The sequence below is a fragment of the Seriola lalandi genome, unplaced genomic scaffold (assembly GCF_002814215.2).
Source record: "Seriola lalandi dorsalis isolate HSWRI2012SDOR001 ecotype SW California unplaced genomic scaffold, Sedor1 jcf7180002054241, whole genome shotgun sequence".
Taxonomy (NCBI): Eukaryota; Metazoa; Chordata; class Actinopteri; order Carangiformes; family Carangidae; genus Seriola; species Seriola lalandi.
This window is the reverse complement of record NW_019524794.1, coordinates 35,288-57,319: the sequence shown is the minus strand read 5'-3', so window position 1 is coordinate 57,319 and position 22,032 is coordinate 35,288. Positions and strand designations below refer to the sequence as shown.

Below are 22,032 nucleotides of genomic sequence, written 5' to 3'. Positions count from 1 at the left end.
GTGTTTCTCTGCAGAGCAGGTGTGATGGTCAGTAGACCCTTCTCGTGATAGCAGAATGAAAAGGAGCTGTAGAGTCAGGGGAGATTAATCGATCGCGGATGGCGTCGTTCTCTCGTACCAAAGAAAAAGTGATGCCAAATATACATTGGCGGCTGTTAATATACTTGGGTGTCACGCCAGAGTAAAGTCTCAGGGTCAGACCTGCACAAACCTAAATACCAAACCTGAGGACCTGTGATCCTCAGTCAATCCATTTACACAGGGAGGAGAGGCGGGTCACTCAGTGTGGCACATCATTGTGTCCTCTGTGGATAGACCAATAATCAGCTGATACCTGCTGAGCCTTTGTTTCACTAAGCTCCCTGTGGATCTCTGTGAACCCTGATCTCCTGATCTCCAGGAGGAAGGTTCAGGGCTCAGCCACAGAAAGATCCTGCAGAGACTTTTAACAGTCCCTTGAACATGAAGGACAAAGAATCATATTCACACTAAATCATGAAGTTTGATAAAGTGAGAAACATAATTTATACAACTACTACTACTGTGCTGATCCAGGAGTGTAAAACTTATGGAGTTATATTATTTGTGTGAACAGATCGACAGTCAGTGAGTAAATGTATAATCTGTAAATATAAAACACCTTCCACAAATACAAAAAATGAATTTGTAAATTCACATAAATATCTTGTAAATATAAAACAGATCTGTAAATACACAAACAAATTCCACAAATAAAAACGTATCTGTAATCATTAAATTGCAATATGTCATTTCTTGCTAATGGCTGTTTTTACTCTGCTAGCATCTTTGCTAGCGTCACTTCAAACCCAGTGCTGCGTTGTTCAGGTAAAACAGACCATAATATGACATGACATGTTTAACTGTTGTAGCGGAAGCTCACAGTGGGTGTGGTTAAACTGGTTAATGACATCACTTCCTGTTTGTAGTAAAGAGGCTGAAGTGAGATGAACTGATGAGACCCAGCAGCAGTAAATGATCTGAATCTACCTTTAGCTGAAGCTCAGTCTGGATTCATCAGGAGGGAAAACTAGTTACTGTTGTTACTGGAGATCAGGCAGCAACTTAATGTGATTCATAAGGAAAGAGTCAGTCAGGTTATAAATGAATAATGATGATGATAATGATAGATTTTAAATGATTTGTCATTATCAAATCAATTTGTTATAATTTGATGGTTAATTAATCATGTAAGAGATGATTTCATATATGAGTGTAGCCACGTATAGACTGCACAGACAGGAACATATATCATATATGATTCCTCTCTGTCAGGTGAGTTACATCATCACTGGAAATGTCCTGGAAAATGATCTGTAGAAAAGAGCGGGAACCCTGAAATACATGAGAGCCACTTTCCTGATAAAGTGCAGTATCACCTTTTCATGTGGTGATGAAAACTGTTGTCTCTGTGATACCTGTCCCCAGCAGCTAAACTCTCCCTGTTCCTCAGACTGGACGTCCGTCATTGTATTTGCTGGTTTCCATCAGGACCTGAAGAAACTCTGAGTCATTCCTCTCGTCCTTTCACTGAAGACACTAATGTTAGAAGAGCTGCTGCTCTCACTTCATGGCAGTTGTTGCTGAGTATTTTCACCAAGATGGATGTTTTCCAGAGAGCTGGTGTTGATGTTATTTATTAGCATATTAGAGGTTGAGCCGTGCTACAGCCATCTTCATCCTGGTGAAAACACAAACACAATCCATCAAGGGTGTTTCCTGTTTGATATAAAACAGTGGTGTGATTCTGCTCCAGACAGAACCGGTTCAAACCAGTCCTGGTTTGTCTTGGGTTTATTTTGTCGTGAGTAAACTCACACATTCAAAGAGAAAATTCAATATAACATGAAACATACAGTATGATTAGAAGAGAGAGAAAACAAAACAAACCACAAGCTGCACGCAATCTGTTGAAGCATGACAGCGCTACAGCCCTGCAGTCTACAGTCTGTCATTTCACAAGATCCTGCACCGCATCATATTCCTCTTTCTGTTGCCTGTTTACCGTCTCCTCAGACTGTTAGGGGTGTGTTACCAAGGAGACGACATACTGTCCAGTCAGAGAGAGCAGTCTGATACGACACAGCATCGACACAAACCATAATCAGCATTCGTGGACCTTCTTGAACTTTCTTAAATACAAGTCAATGAAAAACAACCAAAACAGATTTCAAAACAAAAGCGTTGATATCTGAGCGTGGGACAGCAGCCAAACAGGAAGTGGTCTCTCCAGACTCTTCTGTATATAGAAAGTGTCTGAACCGGCGGCTCAGTGACGCATTCCTCCGTACAGTAACATAATCAGGAAGTGGATGGGTTGCTATAGGGGGATGAAATATGTTGTGAGACAAAATGTGGCACAATAATCGTTTCATCAATTATCTTGTTTTCATAATCGTTGGAAGCTAAAATCAGAATAATGAGATTAATGTCTTCCACTGCCCACAGACATCTATTAATGGAAATACAGAAATACACGTTCATTTAAAACAGATGAGCTGGAAACTTCACAAATGAATGTGCTCATTAATCCTGACAGTGACTTTCTTTCCTTGAAATGGAAATGTGAACTGCAGTTATAGTAAGGTGGTAGTTTACTTCTTTCAGTTCGCTGCTGTTTTCTTCAAACGCTGAAAGGCTTCAGTGTTAATGCTCTCAGCTGTTTCTCACGTCTTGTGATCAGTGCTGTGCTCATCACTTTGAATCTTAATGTGAGACTTAGTGACAGCTGATAGGGGCGCTGGATTAAATCCTGTTGTTACGCTTGTAATGTTTTAGATAAAAGAATTATAAAACTACACTCACCTCCTCGTGGTTGTCTGCCTCCAACACTCAGACTATATTAACCATTTTTGTATTTCCTGAGGTCACCATCACCTTGACCTTTGACCTTCAGCCACCAAACTAATCAGTTCTTCCTTGAGTCCTGGTGAAAGTTTGTGGCAGATATGAAGAAGTTCAGTCAAGGTGTCTGAGATATCGTGTCCAGGAGAATGAGACGGACGGCTCTGGCTGTCAGCGGCGTGGAGTGTCTCTCTGAGAGGCTCGATAATGACAGCAAGGTCACCCACAGCCAGGGTCACCCACAGCCAGGGTCACCCACAGCCAGGGTCACCCGCAGCCAGGGTCACCCACAGCCAGGGTCACCCGCAGCCAGGGACACCCACAGCCAGGGACACCCACAGCCAGGGACACCCACAGCCAGGGACACCCACAGCCAGGGTCACCCACAGCTTAATTGGCTTAATTAGACGTCTTCAGGCTGATTGAAAGGTGACGTGACTGTGGTGTGAGTTATGTTGAATTTGTGGGCAGCTTCCACCTCTCAGCTCTTAGTGTAATCAGACCGTGTCACACTTTAATGGCACCGACCACTCGAGCCTCCAGAGACTCCATGTTGGAGTCATGTGACATCGATCCTGCAGCAGTGACGCTGCTGAGGGAGGGAGAGGACATTCACAGGCGGTGTTTACTCTGGAGGAGACGAGCCGTCCTGCTCCCTCCTGACTCAGCCTGAGGTGTGCCTGGATTTAACCAAGGAGGATCACAGCTCTGGGTTTTGTTCCCTAATGTTCATGAAGTGGTTTATTTTAAATCAGTGTGCAACTAAATCCTGGTCTAATCTTTGCCTCCGGCTTTGGACTGCAGTCTGAATATTAGTGTGCCGCCGTAAAACAATACACACAGGTATAAGATATTCTAAACCGTTTGTTTGTTCACAGCCTGTCTCCTGTTTCCTGACCCATCCAACTTCAGTGTTTCCACTCTGTAATTAGTTTGTTGGGAACTATTGAAGTGATAGAAATGATAAACAGAACAAGAGATGCTGCATGTAACGTTTATTTAACAAGGTAATGTCAGTAGGTTGGAGACTGTTTAACAAGGGACCTGAGTACAGCACAGAAACAAAAATACAAATACATGAAGAGAACAGACAAATCAAAAGACCATCATTAAATAGAATTGAAGTCAAAAGTTTAAATGTCCTGTGGGATGAAACATTCAAAATCCTCTGTAATTCATTCCATTTATAAGGTGCAATCATTTCCTGTCCTCAGGACAGAAACATGTTTTATTCTGATATAGAAAATCCATTTTAACCTTTAGATTCTGTGCCAGTTGCTCCACACTCTGTTTAAAATGTGAGAGAGCTGTCTGGATAAATTCCCAGGTATTTATAAAGCTGAATATCAATCAGTACAGTTCAGTGGCAGGAGGCTGCAAACTGGAGTTATGGGCTTTCTGTGTTGTAGTTGTAACCTGGATGTAGCTTCAGTTGCCTTTGTAAAGCTCTCAGAGAAACCACGACCTTCAGACAGGTGACAAGGAACCAGATGCACACCAGACTGTCATCTGCATAAAACTGATATTCTGAGATATATAGAAAAGAAAAGTATATTTTGGAATTACCCTGGAAAGTGGCAAAGAGTCAGTGCTCATCTGGACGAGCTTCTTCCAGCTGCTGAACGATCATCCAGGAAAGTCCAACATGTGTAAAGAACATAAATGAATCTTATTTCTGAACAAGTGGGACAGATCAATAGTCTGTCAAATACTCTGATCATTCAGTGCTCGAATCTATTGATTTATTTCATTTATCGGATGATCACAACAGCAGCTCCCTGTCACCAGAGAAACGGAGACAGATCATTTGAGTGTTTCTGACTGACGCAGTTCAACTTTGGCCTAAAACTTACATTTACACACTGGAGAGTCAAATACATTTTCCATCTTTCATTTCTCTTTGTTGCATTTACACTTTTCAATATTCAATATCTACTTGTATCTTATCCACCCACGACACATGAAGTGCCTCAGTGTAAATGTGGTCAAAGGTGGACTGCAGTCACATTTGTGATCTGAATAACAAACATGAATATCTTTGGCGCTGTTGTTTGCCCCCAAGCTGCACCGATGACCAGTCCACATTATTCAGAACCTCTTTAAAACCCTTGGAAAAAACGTTAATGTCGAGCAGATGTGTTTTGTTGGACCCATTATCATAAATAATTTATATATATATATATATATATATATATATATATCGTCTGCAGAGCCGTGCAAAGCTTCTCTAAAGAAGAGCAGAACCGTACTACACTATGTTATTCACCGCAGCTGCAGAGAGTACAAGGCTTACGTTAGAAATTCCTTTACCTCATTTCCTATTTATAGGTACATTTAATTATGTTGTGGCATGAAGACTCTTTGTATCGAAGTGTAAGGCATTCACTGGAGAGAAAAAAGTTCATCTCTTTAACGACATAATTATCTCAGAACTGAGAAAAGTTTTCTTTAAAAACAGAGCGGGAATCTTTTGAATGCATTACGCTTCTGCATCTTTGTCTTCTCAGCTGCTGCTGGTTTAATTCACCTTTGATAGTGTTTTCTGTTGATCCAAACTCAGCACATGCTCCATGTTTGTTTCCTGTTGTCTAGATGAACTCAGGATAAAGTACGATGCCGCAGCTTTAACTCCATCAGTACAACAACAGAGTCGTGTCATACTCTTGACACTTCCTGCATGAATGTTTCACATTAAAAGCTTCCCAGTGGCTGAAAAGTCCCTTCTTCTCCCGCCAGGCTTTTAATGTGAAATAGCTGCAGACGAGGGTTGATTAAAGGTGTTGTAACCACATTGCAGGAAAATGACCACCGATGAGAGAAGGCTGTTGTTTGAGATTGAGCTGTTTCCACCGTATTTAATCAGGTCCAACTTGAACACACTCAGTTTGCTCTTTATCTCTGTTGTTAAGGTTCATCAGTCACAGTCCCACTTTTAGCTTTTCTCCATGCAGCAGCTCAGAAGCGTGAGTGAAGAGGTTTACATGTCTGGTCCATCTATCAGTGCCGGCTGTAACCTAGATTCTGAGGATGAGGCTGCTGCACTGAGGCCTGGGGGCTTTTACTGAGGAGACTGATTCTGAAGGATGAAACACAGGTCAACAGGAAGTCTACAGCGTCACAGATCAGCTGCTATCAACACGTTTCTATAGGGGTCTGCGTGGTGGAGTCGCTGGGTTGTCAAGGAGATAGCTCATTTGGTCACATGACATGGCGGTAACCCTGTTCCTGCTCTTCATTCAGTCTCCTTACACATGTGATGTCATGATGATGTCATGCTCCACACCTGGGGCATGTAGTTGAATGATTTGTACTCAGTGCTGACGTCCCACTGCGAGGCTTCTGTTGTCTCCTGTTGAGTTAGCATTAGCCTCTTTTACACAGCGCCTTGAGTCCGCCTCGCCGCTCTGTACAGAAGGTACGAGGGGGGGGGGCAACATGGCGGCTTTGTTTGATTCATTGTGAACGAGTGAATCCGACATAATGAGGGACCTGTTCTTTCTTTTAGAGTTTCTTTTTTGGCGTTTCTGCTTCATTTATTCATTATTCATTATTCACTATGGCGACAGTAGAGATAGACAGGACAGTCAGGGGAGAGAGGGAATGACGTGAAGCAAAGGCTCTGGGACTCGAACCCCGGCCACTTTGGGAAGGACTCAGCCGTAGCACATGGTACCGCTCCGCCGTGGCGTCCCTGAGGCATCCTGTTATATATAGAGTGGGATCTCTGTGTAAAACAGGCTGATGGTTTTATGTCCGGCTGGGCTGAAAGTTCCAGGAAAAATAAACTGTTAAAGTTATTTTACCAAACTGCTATTCCTGGAGTCAAGAATGAACTTCACTGAGACTGGTTGGATCAGACTGAAGATCCAGTTGGCAGGAGACACTTTGTCCTGATTACCAACTGGGCAACGCAACAACCGGTCCCCCAGTCTCTCTGGAGCCTCGTGGCAGTTTCACCATGTGGCACTTATTCCTGGATAATTTCATCACTGCCACATTTGTTTGTTAATATTGTTTTTACCACACGAACAAAATGTACTTTATTAGTTTAAGTCATCGTGAGGCCCATCTTGTAGAGGAGTTTCAGTGCATATTACACTCACATTACATTACAGGGCATTTTACTAAATACAGGGAAGTTAGCATAAACTAATTACAGTTTGCTAACAGTCACAGACACAGTGGACAGAGTGGGAGTGGTGGGTCTGCCGCTCTCCTCTGCCCTGAGGTTAATGGGTTAATCTGGTCTAGGATCACAGGATTTAAAAGGCTAAATGCAAAAAACAAACAAACACAACAATCTTAATTAGGGCTTTAATGTTTCTGTAGGCGGCTTGATGATATCACTGCTGAGACTTTCACTTTCTGAAAACAACACAAATTAAAAATCCTCCCAGATCGAAGCTTGAAATATTTCTTTACATATTTGTAAGTTGAGTCAAAGTTTGTGTCATCTCAGTTCTCCTCATCCGCCCTCTTCACCAGTCGACCTGAATAAATCACTGTGGCACTGCCTGAGTCTGTGGGTTTCAGCTCCGGGCCTCGTCGTGACCGCACACGCCGAGCGGCGCACGTGCGCGGTCACACGCACGCTTCGACCCGCTGAGCTGTATTCTCCGACAAGACTCGATGCATCTGTGTGTTCGGCCAGGTGGAAACATTCAGACCAGGCAAGGGCAAGAGGTTGTCGGTACAAATCCCGGCGGGGGGGAACCTGTAAATTAAAGATTTATCCCTCAGTACACTGAGTGTGAAATCGGCCAAGTGCTGGAAACCAAACTGTGGGCTCAGCGGGGGGCGTCTCCTGGAGACCGGCAGCCACAGCGGTGCAGTCCCGGACCTCCGGTCGTGGCAGCTGACTGAGAACACATGAGCTTCAGGCGGCAGCACCGGGCCTGCAGTCAGACCCTCATGCTGAGGAATAGGTTCTGTTTCTGTGCTGAGCTGTTTGCAAACGTCCTGCTGACACCGCTGCATCATCATATGCTGCTGCTTTATCATCTAACCCTTTATTTCCAAGGCTGCAGTTTGATACAAGGAAAAGCTCTGCTGTTGTTGCTCCGCATGCTTCAACAGATCTGCTCTGGCAACTCAAGTCCTGCCATTTAACACACCTCTCTCTGTAGACACACAGAGTCGTCACTGATAGATGGAAGCAGCAACTGCTCACAGCTAACTCAGCTTACTGTTAACAGTAACCGTAGGAATCATAGAGTATCGATATTCTGGGATATTCATCTGTGATACATCAACACATATACTGTGTGTATATGTATATATATATATACTGTATATATATGAAGAAGAAAAATAAAAAGGCAAAAAAGGAATCATGTTTATCCACTGCACTGAGGTGACAGACTGCTGACCGCTCCTCTCTTCGTCATGACACCTGTGTGTGTTAATGTCCAGGTGTGTGTCGGAGGAAATAAATCCTGACGGTTCGAGGGAGAAATACAATATTTTCCTGTATTGATATTTTGTCCCACCCTTACTGAAAAGAGAAGACCACGACCCCCCCATGGGAAAACACCTGACTGTACCTGCAGCTGGCGTTACAGAAACACACGAGCTTCAACCTCTTACTGCCATGAGCAGAGATGTTTGAGTTCAGCCTGGTGTGTAGCTGTGATTTGTTCTCTGTTGTAGTTTATCTTGGACGCAGCGCAGTGGTCAGTTGGATAAAGATGTTGCCATTAAGTTATTTCATCCGTGTTGCAGCAGTCCTGCCCCGTCCTTCCCCGTCCTGCCCCGTCCTGCCCCGTCCTTCCCCGTCCTGCCCCGTCCTTCCCCGTCCTGCCCCGCCCGCCATGATGAAGAAGAAACAGGAACAACAATATATAGATTCATATACAGCAGTGTTTTTATGTTGGTGCATTAGTACAGAAGAGGAAACATAAGACTTAAACAGAGCTACAGGGAACAAAACATACAGCACAATACAAGACAGTTGACTGTAACTTCAAAATAAAAGCATGTCAACCTCTGCAGTGGATTTTATAAATAGTGTTCATCATTTTGACAGCCCATAATTAAAGTGTCATTTTAGAATTCACTTTTCTTTTATAACTTCACAGCAACACTTCTGACTCATCTAAATGCATGGAGGTTTGATCGGGGGCTCCCACAGCTGCTGGACGTACAGTAGATATTAGAGGCAGTTACTTTGGTCGGGGGGGGGGCTGGACTCCCAGCAGCACTAGCTGGACCGCTCTCAGCTGGCCTGCTGTGGGACTCTGGCTCTGGTATCTGAGCAGTCTTGATGTTGGAGCGGCTGGTGTGGCAGTAAACGCTGCTCTGTGTGAGCTGCAGTCTGATGGAGGACGGGGCTGGTGTAGTGAGGCTGGCAGGCTGTGGAGCTGTTGGCAGCACAGAGCAGCAGCTGTCACATGTTGACACTGCACTGAGTTGTGGTGACAAATACTGTACATGCCAGATGAAGCGACCACTGGCTGCTGATTCTGCACGTTTGTTTAAAACATAAAACATTTTGTTAGCTCACATTGTTCTCTGGGTGTTTCTCAAACTTGAATCCTCAGAAAATAAACTGAGTTCAACAGGAAGGTGAGAAGAAATGGCAGGAGATGTACGTGTCAACAAGGCAGGAGGTTACTGTTTCCTAAATCTGGAGATTGTACAGCATCTTCACAAACACTTCATGAGCCAGAGCCACTCTGTTACAGTGGGACACACACACACACACACACACACACATGCTGCTGGAAATACTCACAAGAGAATCAGATGTGGATTAATAATAATAGTCCCCAACAAAGTGATAAAAACTGCAGTGATCAGCTCTTTAAGGAAATGGCTCCGACTTTTAAAGATAAAACTACAGAAACAGATGAACAGACACTGTGAGAAACTGCTGTATAATATAATAAATAATACTGTAGGAAACCATCTGCTGTGCCTCATGTGCATGGTGCATTGTGGGATATGTCTTTATCCAGTCTACATCAGTGAATCAGGGATGGATCGAACTGTCGATGTACAGACTGTATATTCCCGTGTGTTTCACAGCTGTGGGTGAACGAGAGAAAATGGCGCTGCCTAAACAACAACAACAACAACAACAACAACAACAGCAGCAGCAGCAGCTCTGCCTGACAGATAAACAGCTGCTCACTCTCTCTGTGTCTCTGTTTGTGCCAGATCACGATAACGGAGACCGTGCTGTTCCTGGTCCAGTACACATCCAAAGAGTTCGACCGCTCAGAGAAGACGGTGGCCACCGGGGACTGCTGTTACCTCAACCCGCTGGTGCGCAGGACCTTCCGCTTCCTCGGTGAGTCTCACACCTGGGTGTGGTTTGTAATCACTCTGAGCCGGAGCAGCATTTCACTGTGTGTGTGTGTTTAGACTCTCAGGTGAGTTTCACTGCTGCGTTTTTATGAATGGCCACAGACACGACCACCGCTCCACCTCTAGAACTAAATGGGACGTGGAACATTTTCCAGATGTTGTTCAGACTGGTTGTTGGATGTTTCTTTTTCTGGATCACAAAGCAGAGTGAGACGTTCTGTACTGTAGACTGGTGTGTTATCGGGGGGCTGGTTAACGATGTCGGAGCGAGGTGCGGCTGCTGGCTGGTTGGCGGAGCAGGGTGTGTCAGGCAGCAGGGGTGCAGCACAGTTAGCAGGAAGTCCAGGATGTTTTAGAGCCGTGGTGTTTTACCTCATTATGACTGAACGACCTGAGAACGACGAGAGGAGCCGGACTGAAGCTGCTGCAGAGTCTGGAGCTGATTGGAAGGTGAGGAACAGGTGTGCATGGGAACCGGCAGGAGCTGGAACTGGAGGTTCAGGTTTATTCCTGACCTTTTACCCTTCAGCTGCATCTCATGATCTCACTGGATGGAAGTGGCTTCGTTGTCATGGAGACTATTAACCCTGTTTGGAGTTGAGTGGACGTGCAGCAGCAGAGACCTGGTGGTGAACAGATCGTTCACCTCTGGATCCTCTGGTGCACCAGCGTTTGTTCCATTTACTTCACATTTATTTGTTATTTCACACTTTATTTACTGTCGTCTTGATTTATTGCTTCGCTGCCTTAGTTCTTATTTATATTTGTTCTGAAGTGGCACGTACGTGGGCTTTAAGACAGCTTGTCAAATCCATTTTCTTGACCACCTCCCATTTTAAGTGTGGAGCGTTTTGCTTCAACAAGATGTTAACTTGATGTCAGACTGGTCCCTCTTCATCTCCTTCACACTCCCTAATGTCACTGACGCTGCTGAATCTGTTCTGTGACCAGCTGCTTCTTACTTTGTGCTGACCTCTTGTGAATGAGATCTGCTCACAAATGGATCAACAGGATCCTCATGAAGCCGGCTGCTACACACAGATCCACCTGTTCCACACGGATTCTACTTAACCCTTTCATGCACGGTCACCACAGTGGACAGCTGTTCACAGGGTCTTCATCACCTCCTTGTACATGCCTGGGTTCGGATGGTGATGTTGCACATCAGTCACAAATATAAAAAACCCAACATCCAAGATGGCCGACCAAACGTCAGGTATGCTAAGCACATCAGGAATATCTGCCCAGTCCTTGTGTAGAAGAAGAGTAGGTGAGAAATATGGTGATAACATCAAGGGAACAAGATTATTGATAGATTTGTCAAATACTGTCATTGTGTTTGAAACTAATGAAGTCTCTTGTGTTCGAGGCATTTGATCATTTTGTTTGTCATGAAATGTAACGTGTTAAAATCGTTTCTTTTCATTCAGACAGTCCCAAAACTCACAGACCTTCAGTTTACGATCACACAACAAAGACAGCTTCAAATCCTCAAACTCAGATGCTGCAACCTGCACAATGAACCATGAAGATAGACTCAATGATTGATCGATTATTGGACAGTTGCTGAATAATTCTAATTGATTATTACTATATTATATAGTATATTATTACATAGTATTTATTAATAACTGCAACTCTTCACATCATTATTATTATTTTGTAGTTGAAATTAATTTGGTAACTTTACAAAATAACATTGAGAGAGCACAATATGTTAAAATATGGAGAGAGAATTTGTTTTACGGTCATGAATTAACTTTTAATTTTCACATGAAAAATACATGAAAAGTAAAAAATAAAATTCAAAGTGGTTTCTTTAATTTTCTTTAATGATTCATGGCAGAGACGTCAGAGGATGTCGACAAACCATGAGGCTTTCTGCAACATGCACCTCTACAGACAGTAAAGGTGTGTACAGGTAAAGGTGTGTACAGACATGATTCCAGGGGAAACAGCAGCAGACAGACACACACACAGTCTCAGTCTGTCAAACACACACACTACAGCACAACACCGGCCTCTCCTCATCCTCTCCACCTTCAGTGAGAGCAGCAGATAAAGCTGCAGAAGAGGATTATTACCTAGATCCCTGAGGGGGAATCCAGTCGGTGGCCCGGCTTTACCCTCGCATTGACTCATCCGGCGTGCCATTCATGCTGCTCGTTAATGTTAACAGGACTCTCATTCCAGGCTAAAGCTGCTTTCATCCCTCACACACTGGAATTGGTTATCATGTATTATACTCTGGTGCAGTGTTATATCTGAATGAGGCTTATGTCTCAATGTTAATTGATGTCACTTTCAAAGAGCACAGAGCGGTGAGTCGTCTCCTTCCTGCGAGGCCGAGGGAGGAGGAGGAGCGACACCTTGAGCTGTAGCATTGTTTCTGGAGCTCCTCCTTCTCCGTACCGCCACTTTACTGTCATCCTGAAATTGCCTTGTAAAGTATATGGAGGCCATCCCGATTATCACTGTATACCTTACAGCCCACCACTCAGCGTTCAGGTCAGGGTAAGGACCCCATACACACATAAAAAGCTCTACGTTATGAATTGATAAATTCATGAGGTGATTATAAAGATCAGCTCCACCTGTGATGAAGACGGAGCAGTGGAGCAGAATAGATTTGTGAAGGTCTCCACCTGCACTGGATTTATTCTCACTGGAACAGTTGGCTTTGATTTTTGATGATTTATACAAAAAAAAAAAGATCCAACAATTTTTCCAATTTTTATTTTCTGCCGAAGTTTTATTGCAAAAAAAACAAACATCTAAAAATGTCACAGCATTCATTATAAGAAAAGCTGCAGTGAAATCAGGTATTTTAGCTGCAGACATCCCAATAAAATGCTGAAATCCTGGAGGGGCTGTTCAACTTTTATAATCCTATAACTACAGGCTCTGCAGCAGAGGGAGGAGGACGGAGGAGATGACCTTTAGTGACCCTTGTCTGTGTTCTTCATTCAGCTTCGCTCAGCAAAACTGTAGATGCTCACTTCAGTATTTGTTTATTTATCCCAGGTGACGTTGTCATGGCAGCGTTGAACTGTGTCATCGCAAGCTTTCCTAGTTTCTACGACATATCGTCTGACCACGTCTACAGCTGTCTGGCAGAGCACAAAGCCTGGCATCACAGAGAAGAGCTAAATGGGACAGTGGTGAAGGACTTCACAGCATTGCACCTGTTTGGCCTCCGTTGTGATGTCAGAGGGTTTTGGAGGAGGAGGGGTCAGACGCTCCGACAGCGTCAGGAGTTTGTTCTAGATGTTTCCTGCATTCCTCTTGTTGTTGGTATTTCTGCCTTTATTATTTTTGTTGTTAGAGACAGTTGAGAGTGTGACGGCCTCCACTCCTCCTCCTCCTCCTTCTCCTTCTCCTCTTCCTCCTCCGGAGTGATGGCTGACACCTGGTGGCTGCTCACCTATATATATATATATATATATATACACACAGTATATACAGCAGGGAAAATAAGTATTGAACGCGTCAACATTTTTCTCAGTAAATATATTTCTGATGGGGCTATTGACATGAAATTATCACCAGATGTCAGTAACAACCCAAGTAATCCACACATACAAAGAAATCAAAACATATATGTCCATAATTTAAGTTATGTGTAATAAAGTGAAATGACACAGGGAATAAGTATTGAACACATGAAGAAAAGGAGGTGCATGGAAAGCCAAGAAACCAGCTGAAATCTGTCAGTATTAAGAAACCAATCCTGCCCCGTCAGTGCAAATTAATATCAGCTGGTTTAGTCCTAATTGATGGCCATTAAAAAGGTTTCTCATTACCAAGGTGTCACACAATGGGCATCTCATGATGCGTAAAAGCAAAGAGCTCTCTCAAGACCTTTGCATCCTTATTGTTGCAAAACATACTGATGGCATTGGTTACAGACGTATTTCTAAACTTCTGAATGTTCCAGTGAGCACCGTTGGGGCCATTATCCGGAAGTGGAAAGAACATCATTTCACCATAAACCGGCCACGACCAGGTGCTCCTCGCAAGGTTTCTGACAGAGGAGTCAAAAGAATAATCAGAAGAGTTTCCAAGAGCCAAGGACCACTCGCTTCAGAAAGACCTGGAATTAGCAGGTACAGTTGTTTCAAAGAAAACAATAACTAATGCACTCAACCGCCATGGCCTCCACGCACAGTCACCGTGCAAGACTCCATTGTTGAAGAAAAAGCATGTTGAAGCTTGTTTAAAGTTTGATGCACAACATTTTGACAAGCCTCTGAAATACTGGGGGAATATAGTCTTGTCAGATGAGACCAAAATTGAACTCTTTGGATGTCATAGCACACACCATGTGTGGAGGAGAAATGGCACATCACCCCAGAAACACTATACCCACAGTGAAGTTTGGAGGTGGGAACATCATGGTGTGGGGCTGTTTTTCAGCATATGGTACTGGCAGACTTCATATAACTGAAGGAAGGATGAATGGAGAAATGTACCGACATTCTTGATAAGAATCTGCTGCCATCTACCAGGATGCTGACGATGAAACGAGGGTGGACATTTCAGCAAGACAATGATCCCAAACACACGGTCGAGGAAACTCTCAACTGGTTTCAGAGAAAGAAAAATAAAGCTGCTAGACTGGACCAGTCAATCACGTGACTTGAATCCAATTGAAAATCTATGGAAAGAACTGAAGGTCAGAGTTGATAGAAGAGGCCCCGGGAACCTTCAAGATTTGAAGACAGTTTGTGTGGAAGAATGGGCCAAAATCACACCTGAGCAATGCATGCCACTAGTTTCTCCATACAGGAGGCGTCTTGAAGCTGTCATTACCAACAAAGGCTTTTCTACTAAGTATTAAATACATTTCAGTGAGCGTGTTCAATACTTATTCCCTGTGTCATTCCACTTTATTACACATAACTTAAATTATGGACATATATGTTTTGATTTCTTTGTATGTGTGGATTACTTGGGTTGTTTCCGACATCTGGTGATAATTTCATGTCAATAGCCCCATCAGAAATATATTTACTGAGAAAAATGTTGACGCGTTCAATACTTATTTTCCCCACTGTATATAGGTGAGCAGTCAGTCTTTCTCTTCCCTCAGGTCACTTGGTTTGGTTGATTTATTTGTGTTTTTTTACACTTATACATGTCCACACATCCACTCGCTACACACCTGACCGATGACCTGACTGAATGGATTTTCTCTCTTTGTCCTTTGAGCCGGGTCGTGACAGGAGTGACAGGAAACGTAGGTGGAGAGAGAGGATGACAGGGATTGAACCCAGGCTGCTGTGGTCAGGACTGAGCCTTGACATGTGGTCTGTGATTGACCAGATGAGCTACTGGGGCATCCCATGATGCCTTGCTCCAGAGGTTTTCCAGCTACATCCATTAGTACAGACCCCAGGGAAGATCCAGAACATGTTAGAGCAACTACGTGTCGTCTCAGGATCCTCCAGGAAGAGCTGGGCCACGTCAGGAGGAAGACGTCAGAGGAACATCAGGGGAATCTTACTAAGTGCTTGGTCTGATGAGGTGGTGGGAGACAACTTACTTCACAGCTCCCACAGTTTATTCATGACACACACGTATGTTATTGACTTCTGTCTCTTCCTCTGTGGACCAGTTCATACTCCAGAAAAGGGAAGCTGAGTGAAAGAGGAATGAGGTTACATGGTTTGTGTCTGAGACCAAACGTAGAAGTTTCCTTTGCAATGACCGATCGTCAAATGTTACAGGTGCTCTCACCTTCAGATTGAGGTTTGGTGTTTTGTCTGTTTTTGTTGTAGTGATGAATCTGAGCTGTTAAAACTATCAGAATGAGACTGGAGCTGTGCAGCACCTTCTCCATCTGCGGCACTTCCCTCGGCTCAGTTTGTTGTGCATGCAGAGTTTGAGAGATGGAGGCAGTTGTCTTGTTAATGTGTGTGTGTGTGGGGGGGGGGGGTGCAGAGAAGTGCCTCTGCCCTTAAACTAGATGCTCACAGCTCACTGAAGCAAACTGCATAAGAGGTGCAGCATGTGCCTCTCCTTACCAACATCAGCTAATGGCTCTGTGGTGAGCTGTCAGTGCCTCTTTACAGCAGCATTAGCAACAGCCGTTATCCCAAATTACAAAGCACTACTTAACATACACAATCTGGAAATCCAATTACATACAGTGCGCTTGCCTGTGTGTTTTACGGTGCACTTGATCCATTGCTATCGATAACTACTTCTGGCAGGCTCGTTGGCACAGTGAGCAACAGATAAATTAATCCAGAGGAGGCTCTGCTGCGCTGTACCATCAGGTCTCCTTGTACCGCAGAGTTTCCAGGTGGAGCCGAGGGCTGTAGCTCACCTGCCTCCCTCTGAGCCGCCGAGCCTCCTGAGTTGATGTGACTGTGTAGAGGGATTTGTGTACATGTGGGATCAGAGGGCATTATTTAAAAGGAGGGTACAGAGATACAGTAACCTGCTGGCAGAGCAGCAGTGGAGCTGAACTGCTTCTCTGGCTTATCAGAGGACTGATGGAGAGAGGCTGGGCACCTGGAGCAGAGTGCAGCAGCTGGGCGGGAAAAAGTAGGTCTGAACTCCTATGTCGGTTTTAGCTACGCCCGACTTAGTGATCTGAATTTACACCGAGTCTTATGATGCTCAGGTCTAAATGCTGCACTAGTCGAGACTTAAAACTCACTTTTCTATTGGTTGTTTCTCTGGGAGGTTTTGTGATTGTCACGTCCAGTTCCTGCAGATTCTTAGCTTACTAGCCACACTCTCCGTTGGTCAGTCCACCACTCTGGTTTGGATTGACATACAGCGACAGTTACTTGATGGATTGCCATTATATTTTGCTTAGACGTTCATGGTGCCCAGAGGATAAATCATAATTGCTTTGCTGATCGCCTGACTGTTCCTGTAGTGTCACCATCGCGGTTCCCCTCAAGACGAAATGTATGAGTTTATCCCTGACTTTTCCTCTAGCGCCGCCTCCTGGTCGAAATGTACATTTTTCCAATACTTTATTGGCTGGACAACAACAGGGCCAGCTCTGTAAACACGAATGTCAAGGACTGACTGAGTCATCAAGTTACACCATTAGTTGGCCGGCTAATTGTTGGAGCTTGCCCATCGGTCGCTGTTCTTTCAGAATGACTCGTTAAATGTTGGTGCATCTGTCACTAGATTTACTGACCTTTCAGATGACTTCAGCAGTTTTCTGGACAAACCTTTCTATAGACGAGCCTCCATTACTGGCCTCTCTCTGTCTGCTCTGGTCAGTGAGTGTCAGTACAGCTGAAATCACAGCTCAGTCTGTAACGGATGAGTTTGATGTTGTATTGTAGTTTTTTATTTATGTTATCACCTGAGAACAGGTGACGGAACAGATCAGGTGACCAAACTAGATTTGTCCCTACAGTAGCTTCTGTAGTTCAACTGAATTCAGACTGAACTCAGACTTCATGTTAACCAGCAGCCACTTCTGACCTGCGGCTCTGCTGCTGCTGAAATCTGAAGTACCAGCTGCAAAATGTAGTTGAATTACTCCTTTAATTAGTCGCTGCTCCCTCACTGCTTGTCAACGGGATTCATCTGGGACTTCCACATAGTCAATGAGACAAAGTCCAGGTCTTCGTCTGTCGCCTGTGAGACATGATAAGTAATAGCCAGCGGGTGTTTCCAGAACAAAGGACAACAGTGATGAAGATCTGCACTTGCCGAGGATGAGCTGAGTGACAGACGCAGCGAGGATGACGCATCACTTCCTCCCAGATGGAGAAGCAGATGGGAGAGGAACAGCTGTGTGTCGTACGTGACATCACCGCCGGGAGAATGTTTGTCTGCATTCTCTCTCATGAGACCGATCACACACGACCTATGGATGTGATACTAAGGCTCAGAGCAGCTGATGACCTTTGACCTTCTTTACTCTATACAATCAGGTTTCGAGGATGCATTTGTCACATACTCATATTTCTTAATAATGTAGTCATTATTATTGTTATTGTGGAGTCACTGAGCAGTTTTTACCGCCTGGAGGATGCTGCCTTGTATCAGTGAGAAGCTGTAACTCTTTTACCCACAATGCCCTGCTGCGTCCTATAGCTGTCATGCACAAGCTGAGTTGTTTCACCACAGCTGCTCCCAGATCTTCTTTTGTGTTTTTCTGGCTCTTCCCTTTGCTAATGTCAAGTGTGCCAGTGTTCACACGTGACACGCTGCATGTGCACGCTGAGGCTGTGTGCATTTATCTCAGTGTGTGTGTGTGTGTGTGTGTGTATTCATGCACATCAGTATGTATGCTTGCACGTGCTTGTTTCCAGCTCTTACATCTGCTGGAGAGCAGCGGCGGCGACGTTGTCATGTGAGCCTGGCCATCTCGCAGCTCTGCCCCCCCCCCCCACCAAGGCCTGCTGTTGGTTTGCATAATGACTCACAGGGCCGAGCTGTTTGAGAAAGATTAAATTTAGAACACAGCCGAGGGTCGCGGCGCTCTCACACACTCTCAACTTCAGCTGTGTGCTTTTACCTTCATGCATTTCAAGGCTCTGCTTGTTGAACTTTAGATTCAGGAGGTCGACGCGCGGCTCCTCTGTCAGTGACATTATGTAAAAACATTCATGTAATATGAATGTGAGGCGATCCCCTCGGCAACAGTTTTAAAGTGCACCAACACCTTTTCTCTTCAGCACCCGTGTCTGTAGAAAGTAGATAATAACAAGACTGAGGAAGAGTTACTGTAAATTCATGTTCAGAAGCAACTGAGGTCCAAAAGAGTTTGGAAGTAAAACTTTGTTTGACTTATAAACTGACTGGTGGATCTTTCCAAGGCTGAGACGGGACATAATGTCCCCCAGCCACTGAGCTGCTGCTCAGCCTTGTTCCTGTCTGGTTGGACCCTCGTCAGGCTGCTGTTGTGTAAATCTGGCATTAAACTAGACGACTGTGTAGCAGCGTGAGACCAAGAGTTCGAACTGTTTTCAAAGTGGATGTTAAAGAGGTGAACCTCCTAAAAGTTTGGAGGCTGACTGTGGGTCTGTGCCAGAGAAATCTCACCAGAGGCTCATGTTGTTTCCACCAATCAGCCCTAGCAGTTAAACCAGTGACTGGTTTTACTGCTGTATACACATGACAGTCTGTGCAACCACTAGACCAGCAGGACTCATTTCACCCAGAGCTGTCCTCTAAACTCAACCCTCAGCAGTCCACAGAGCCGCCCCCCCCCTCCTCCAGCATTAACGTTTTATAATCTGTGTCACACTCCTCTGTCAGTAAGAGCAGCGTCTCCTGAGACTGCAGTGTTGCTTGTTGAAGTGTTTGTGGCTGCTGAATGCAGCACAGCTCCTCCCTGACCTGCAGAGACATCCGTCCCTGCTCTCTGGTTGGGATCAACCTCCCTCCCAAGGTTTCTCTGCATCACCAGCGCTCTTTGAACATCTTCTAAAAATTGTCTCTGAAAATGATGATAATCCTCCACAGCCTTTCATGCTGCACGCTCACTCCTGCTGCTGCGCTTCTGCACCAAACTCAGAGTTTGAGTTTGTGATCATGGTGGATTTTTCCACATTACTCTGAATGTTCGTCTGTACCTCAGTTTATCCGATCAGACTAAACACGGTGACGTTCGCAGGGTTACAGCAGCAAAGAGAAAAAAAGATCAGAGATTTAAATATAATACAAAATAGCAGGTAATGTTGCACAGTTGGTGTAAGTGTGTTTTTATTTTACAGAAGAAAGAAGGAAATCACATCACTTCCTGTGTGACAACTTCACATAAAATCAATCAAATTAATCAGTTAAATCAATCATCAATTTAAAATAGGAAAATACATTTTTTATTAATGTCAAAAGATTCTTTATCCAGAGTCTGATCTGGGACCAGGGCTGAGGTCGAAGGTTCAGACTGAAAAGATCTTCAGTCTCTGAGCAGCTTCGTGAGGGAAGGAGCTTCACTGCTTCCTCTCTCATCTCCTTTAGGAAACACTGGAGCTTCCTTTACCCAAGGAAAGGAGACATGCCGTCCCACAATCCCTTGCTGCAGCAACATTTAAAACAGTCACATAAATGTAGAAACAACAGAGCAGCTGTTTCTGTTTGATGGACTGAAGTTCAGATCCATAAATATAGATTCATTGTCTTTCCATCAGTCAAGAGTCGTCATGAAGAACGAGCTGATGTCTATTTTGACAGTTTCCTCTCTCTCTCTCTCTCTCTCTCTCTCTCTCTCTCTCTCTCTCTCTCTCTCTCTCTCTCTCTCTATCAGGAACAAATCACGACCACAAACACCCCCTCAGGTAGATCAATCAGTCACCCTCCTGCCTCTTAATTGATCACATGATTAGTTGCACACGTGTCCCAAGTGTTGAGTCATCAGCAAAACAAAGTCCTCCAACATAATCAACCACATGGGTCACATGTCCCCACCCTCAGATACGACCCACAGCTCATGCTAGCACCACTTATTATCACTCTATGTTATCACTTGCTGTTTACCTGGTGACTGAGGCAGCTGCTTGGTGTGTTCCTCTCTTTCCTCACTGTTGCTGCTGCAGATGAACCGTGCTCTGATTCAGAGCTGTAATGATGCCCACTGGCAAAGCTTATCGGCAGTCTGGATTGTAAACGGCTGTAGTGACAATGGAGCAGATGTAAAGACACATACACTGGCACGCTGCAGTGAGGAAATAGAAATAAAAACACAGCCGCAGGTGGTAATTAGCATGTTCTCCTGCTGCGTGCTCTTTGTACTGAGACAGTAATTCATTCGTTACAGTATTGACTACTGGAAGAATCTAAATGATAGCTGTCACACATCCCCAGTCAACACTGGTCTCCATACTGTTCATCGTGACAACATGAACCCTCGGTGTTTAAAGTATGAAAGGTAAATGACAGTAAAGATTTTCAACGAGCCGCTCTAATCATTCAGAGCCGTGGTGGATTTAATTCTAATTAAATCTTTCAGTAAGCAAACCTCTGAAGTCTGATCTGATGTGAATGAGCTTTACCTCTGTTCATGTCAGGAAGTCTCACTGACTTTATTTACCTGGTCTGAGAAGATAAAACACAAACAGATCAGAGATCAGTGAGGTTTAAAAATGTCTTGATTTCACATATAATGATGAGTTGTTCTGTAGATCTGCAGAAATGAGTCATAAAACCAGAGAGTTAGTTTCATGTCATCATTTCCTGTTCTCTGACGTTTTGGTTCGATGACTGAAATATAAACCGGAGAGATTTTCACCTTTTATTCTACAACATAAAACCTTCACCTGTTTCTTCCCTGTTGGACAGAAACTCTGTTGTTGGTGTTCACCCCAACTCCAGACTGTAAATAAATGATGAGAGCGGCTCTTCTGATCATTTCTGTCTCGTCTTGATTAACATCATGTTCTCTCTCTGCAGGTTGTGTTCACAATGAAGAAAACCTCTAAATTCAATTACTGCCGTATGAACCTAAACAGCTTAAACACTGTGTCTGCTGCTGTGACACTGAGCTTAGTCACATCCTCAGTGTCTTCAGTGTTGTGGGGTCTCCACCTGTGTGTGTGTGTGTGTGCGTGTGTGTGTGTGTGTGTGTGTGCATGTGTGAGCACAGGGGGAGTCTGGGAAACTGTGATAACTTTGAGACTGTGTTGTGTGTCTTGCTGCAGCACTGTGGAGACGTTGGCAGTGGATCACAAAGAGAGAGGTGCATCGCTTCAACCCTGCTCACACACACACACACACACACACACACACACGCACAATAAGCATGTTTACTTCACGTACACATGCATGGCTGAACAGTGGCTCTGCAGCAGATCATTTCTGTTTGAAGCAGGAAAACTGAATTAGATTTATGCCCTAATAAGCAATTTTTGGTTGTCCCTCTCTGATGTGGGGGGGGGG

The 22,032-nt window shown here is 44.3% G+C and overlaps 1 protein-coding gene across 1 annotated transcript in view; it reads left to right on the top strand.

Annotated features, from left to right (window-relative positions):
- LOC111653730 (phospholipid phosphatase-related protein type 5) overlaps window positions 1-22,032 on the top strand; it is an 85,912-nt gene that overhangs the window by 36,501 nt on the left and 27,379 nt on the right. The window contains exon 3 of the mRNA XM_023404394.2: window positions 10,021-10,153. Coding sequence (XP_023260162.2) covers window positions 10,021-10,153 — 133 coding nt within the window. The remainder of the gene's footprint in view (window positions 1-10,020; window positions 10,154-22,032) is intronic.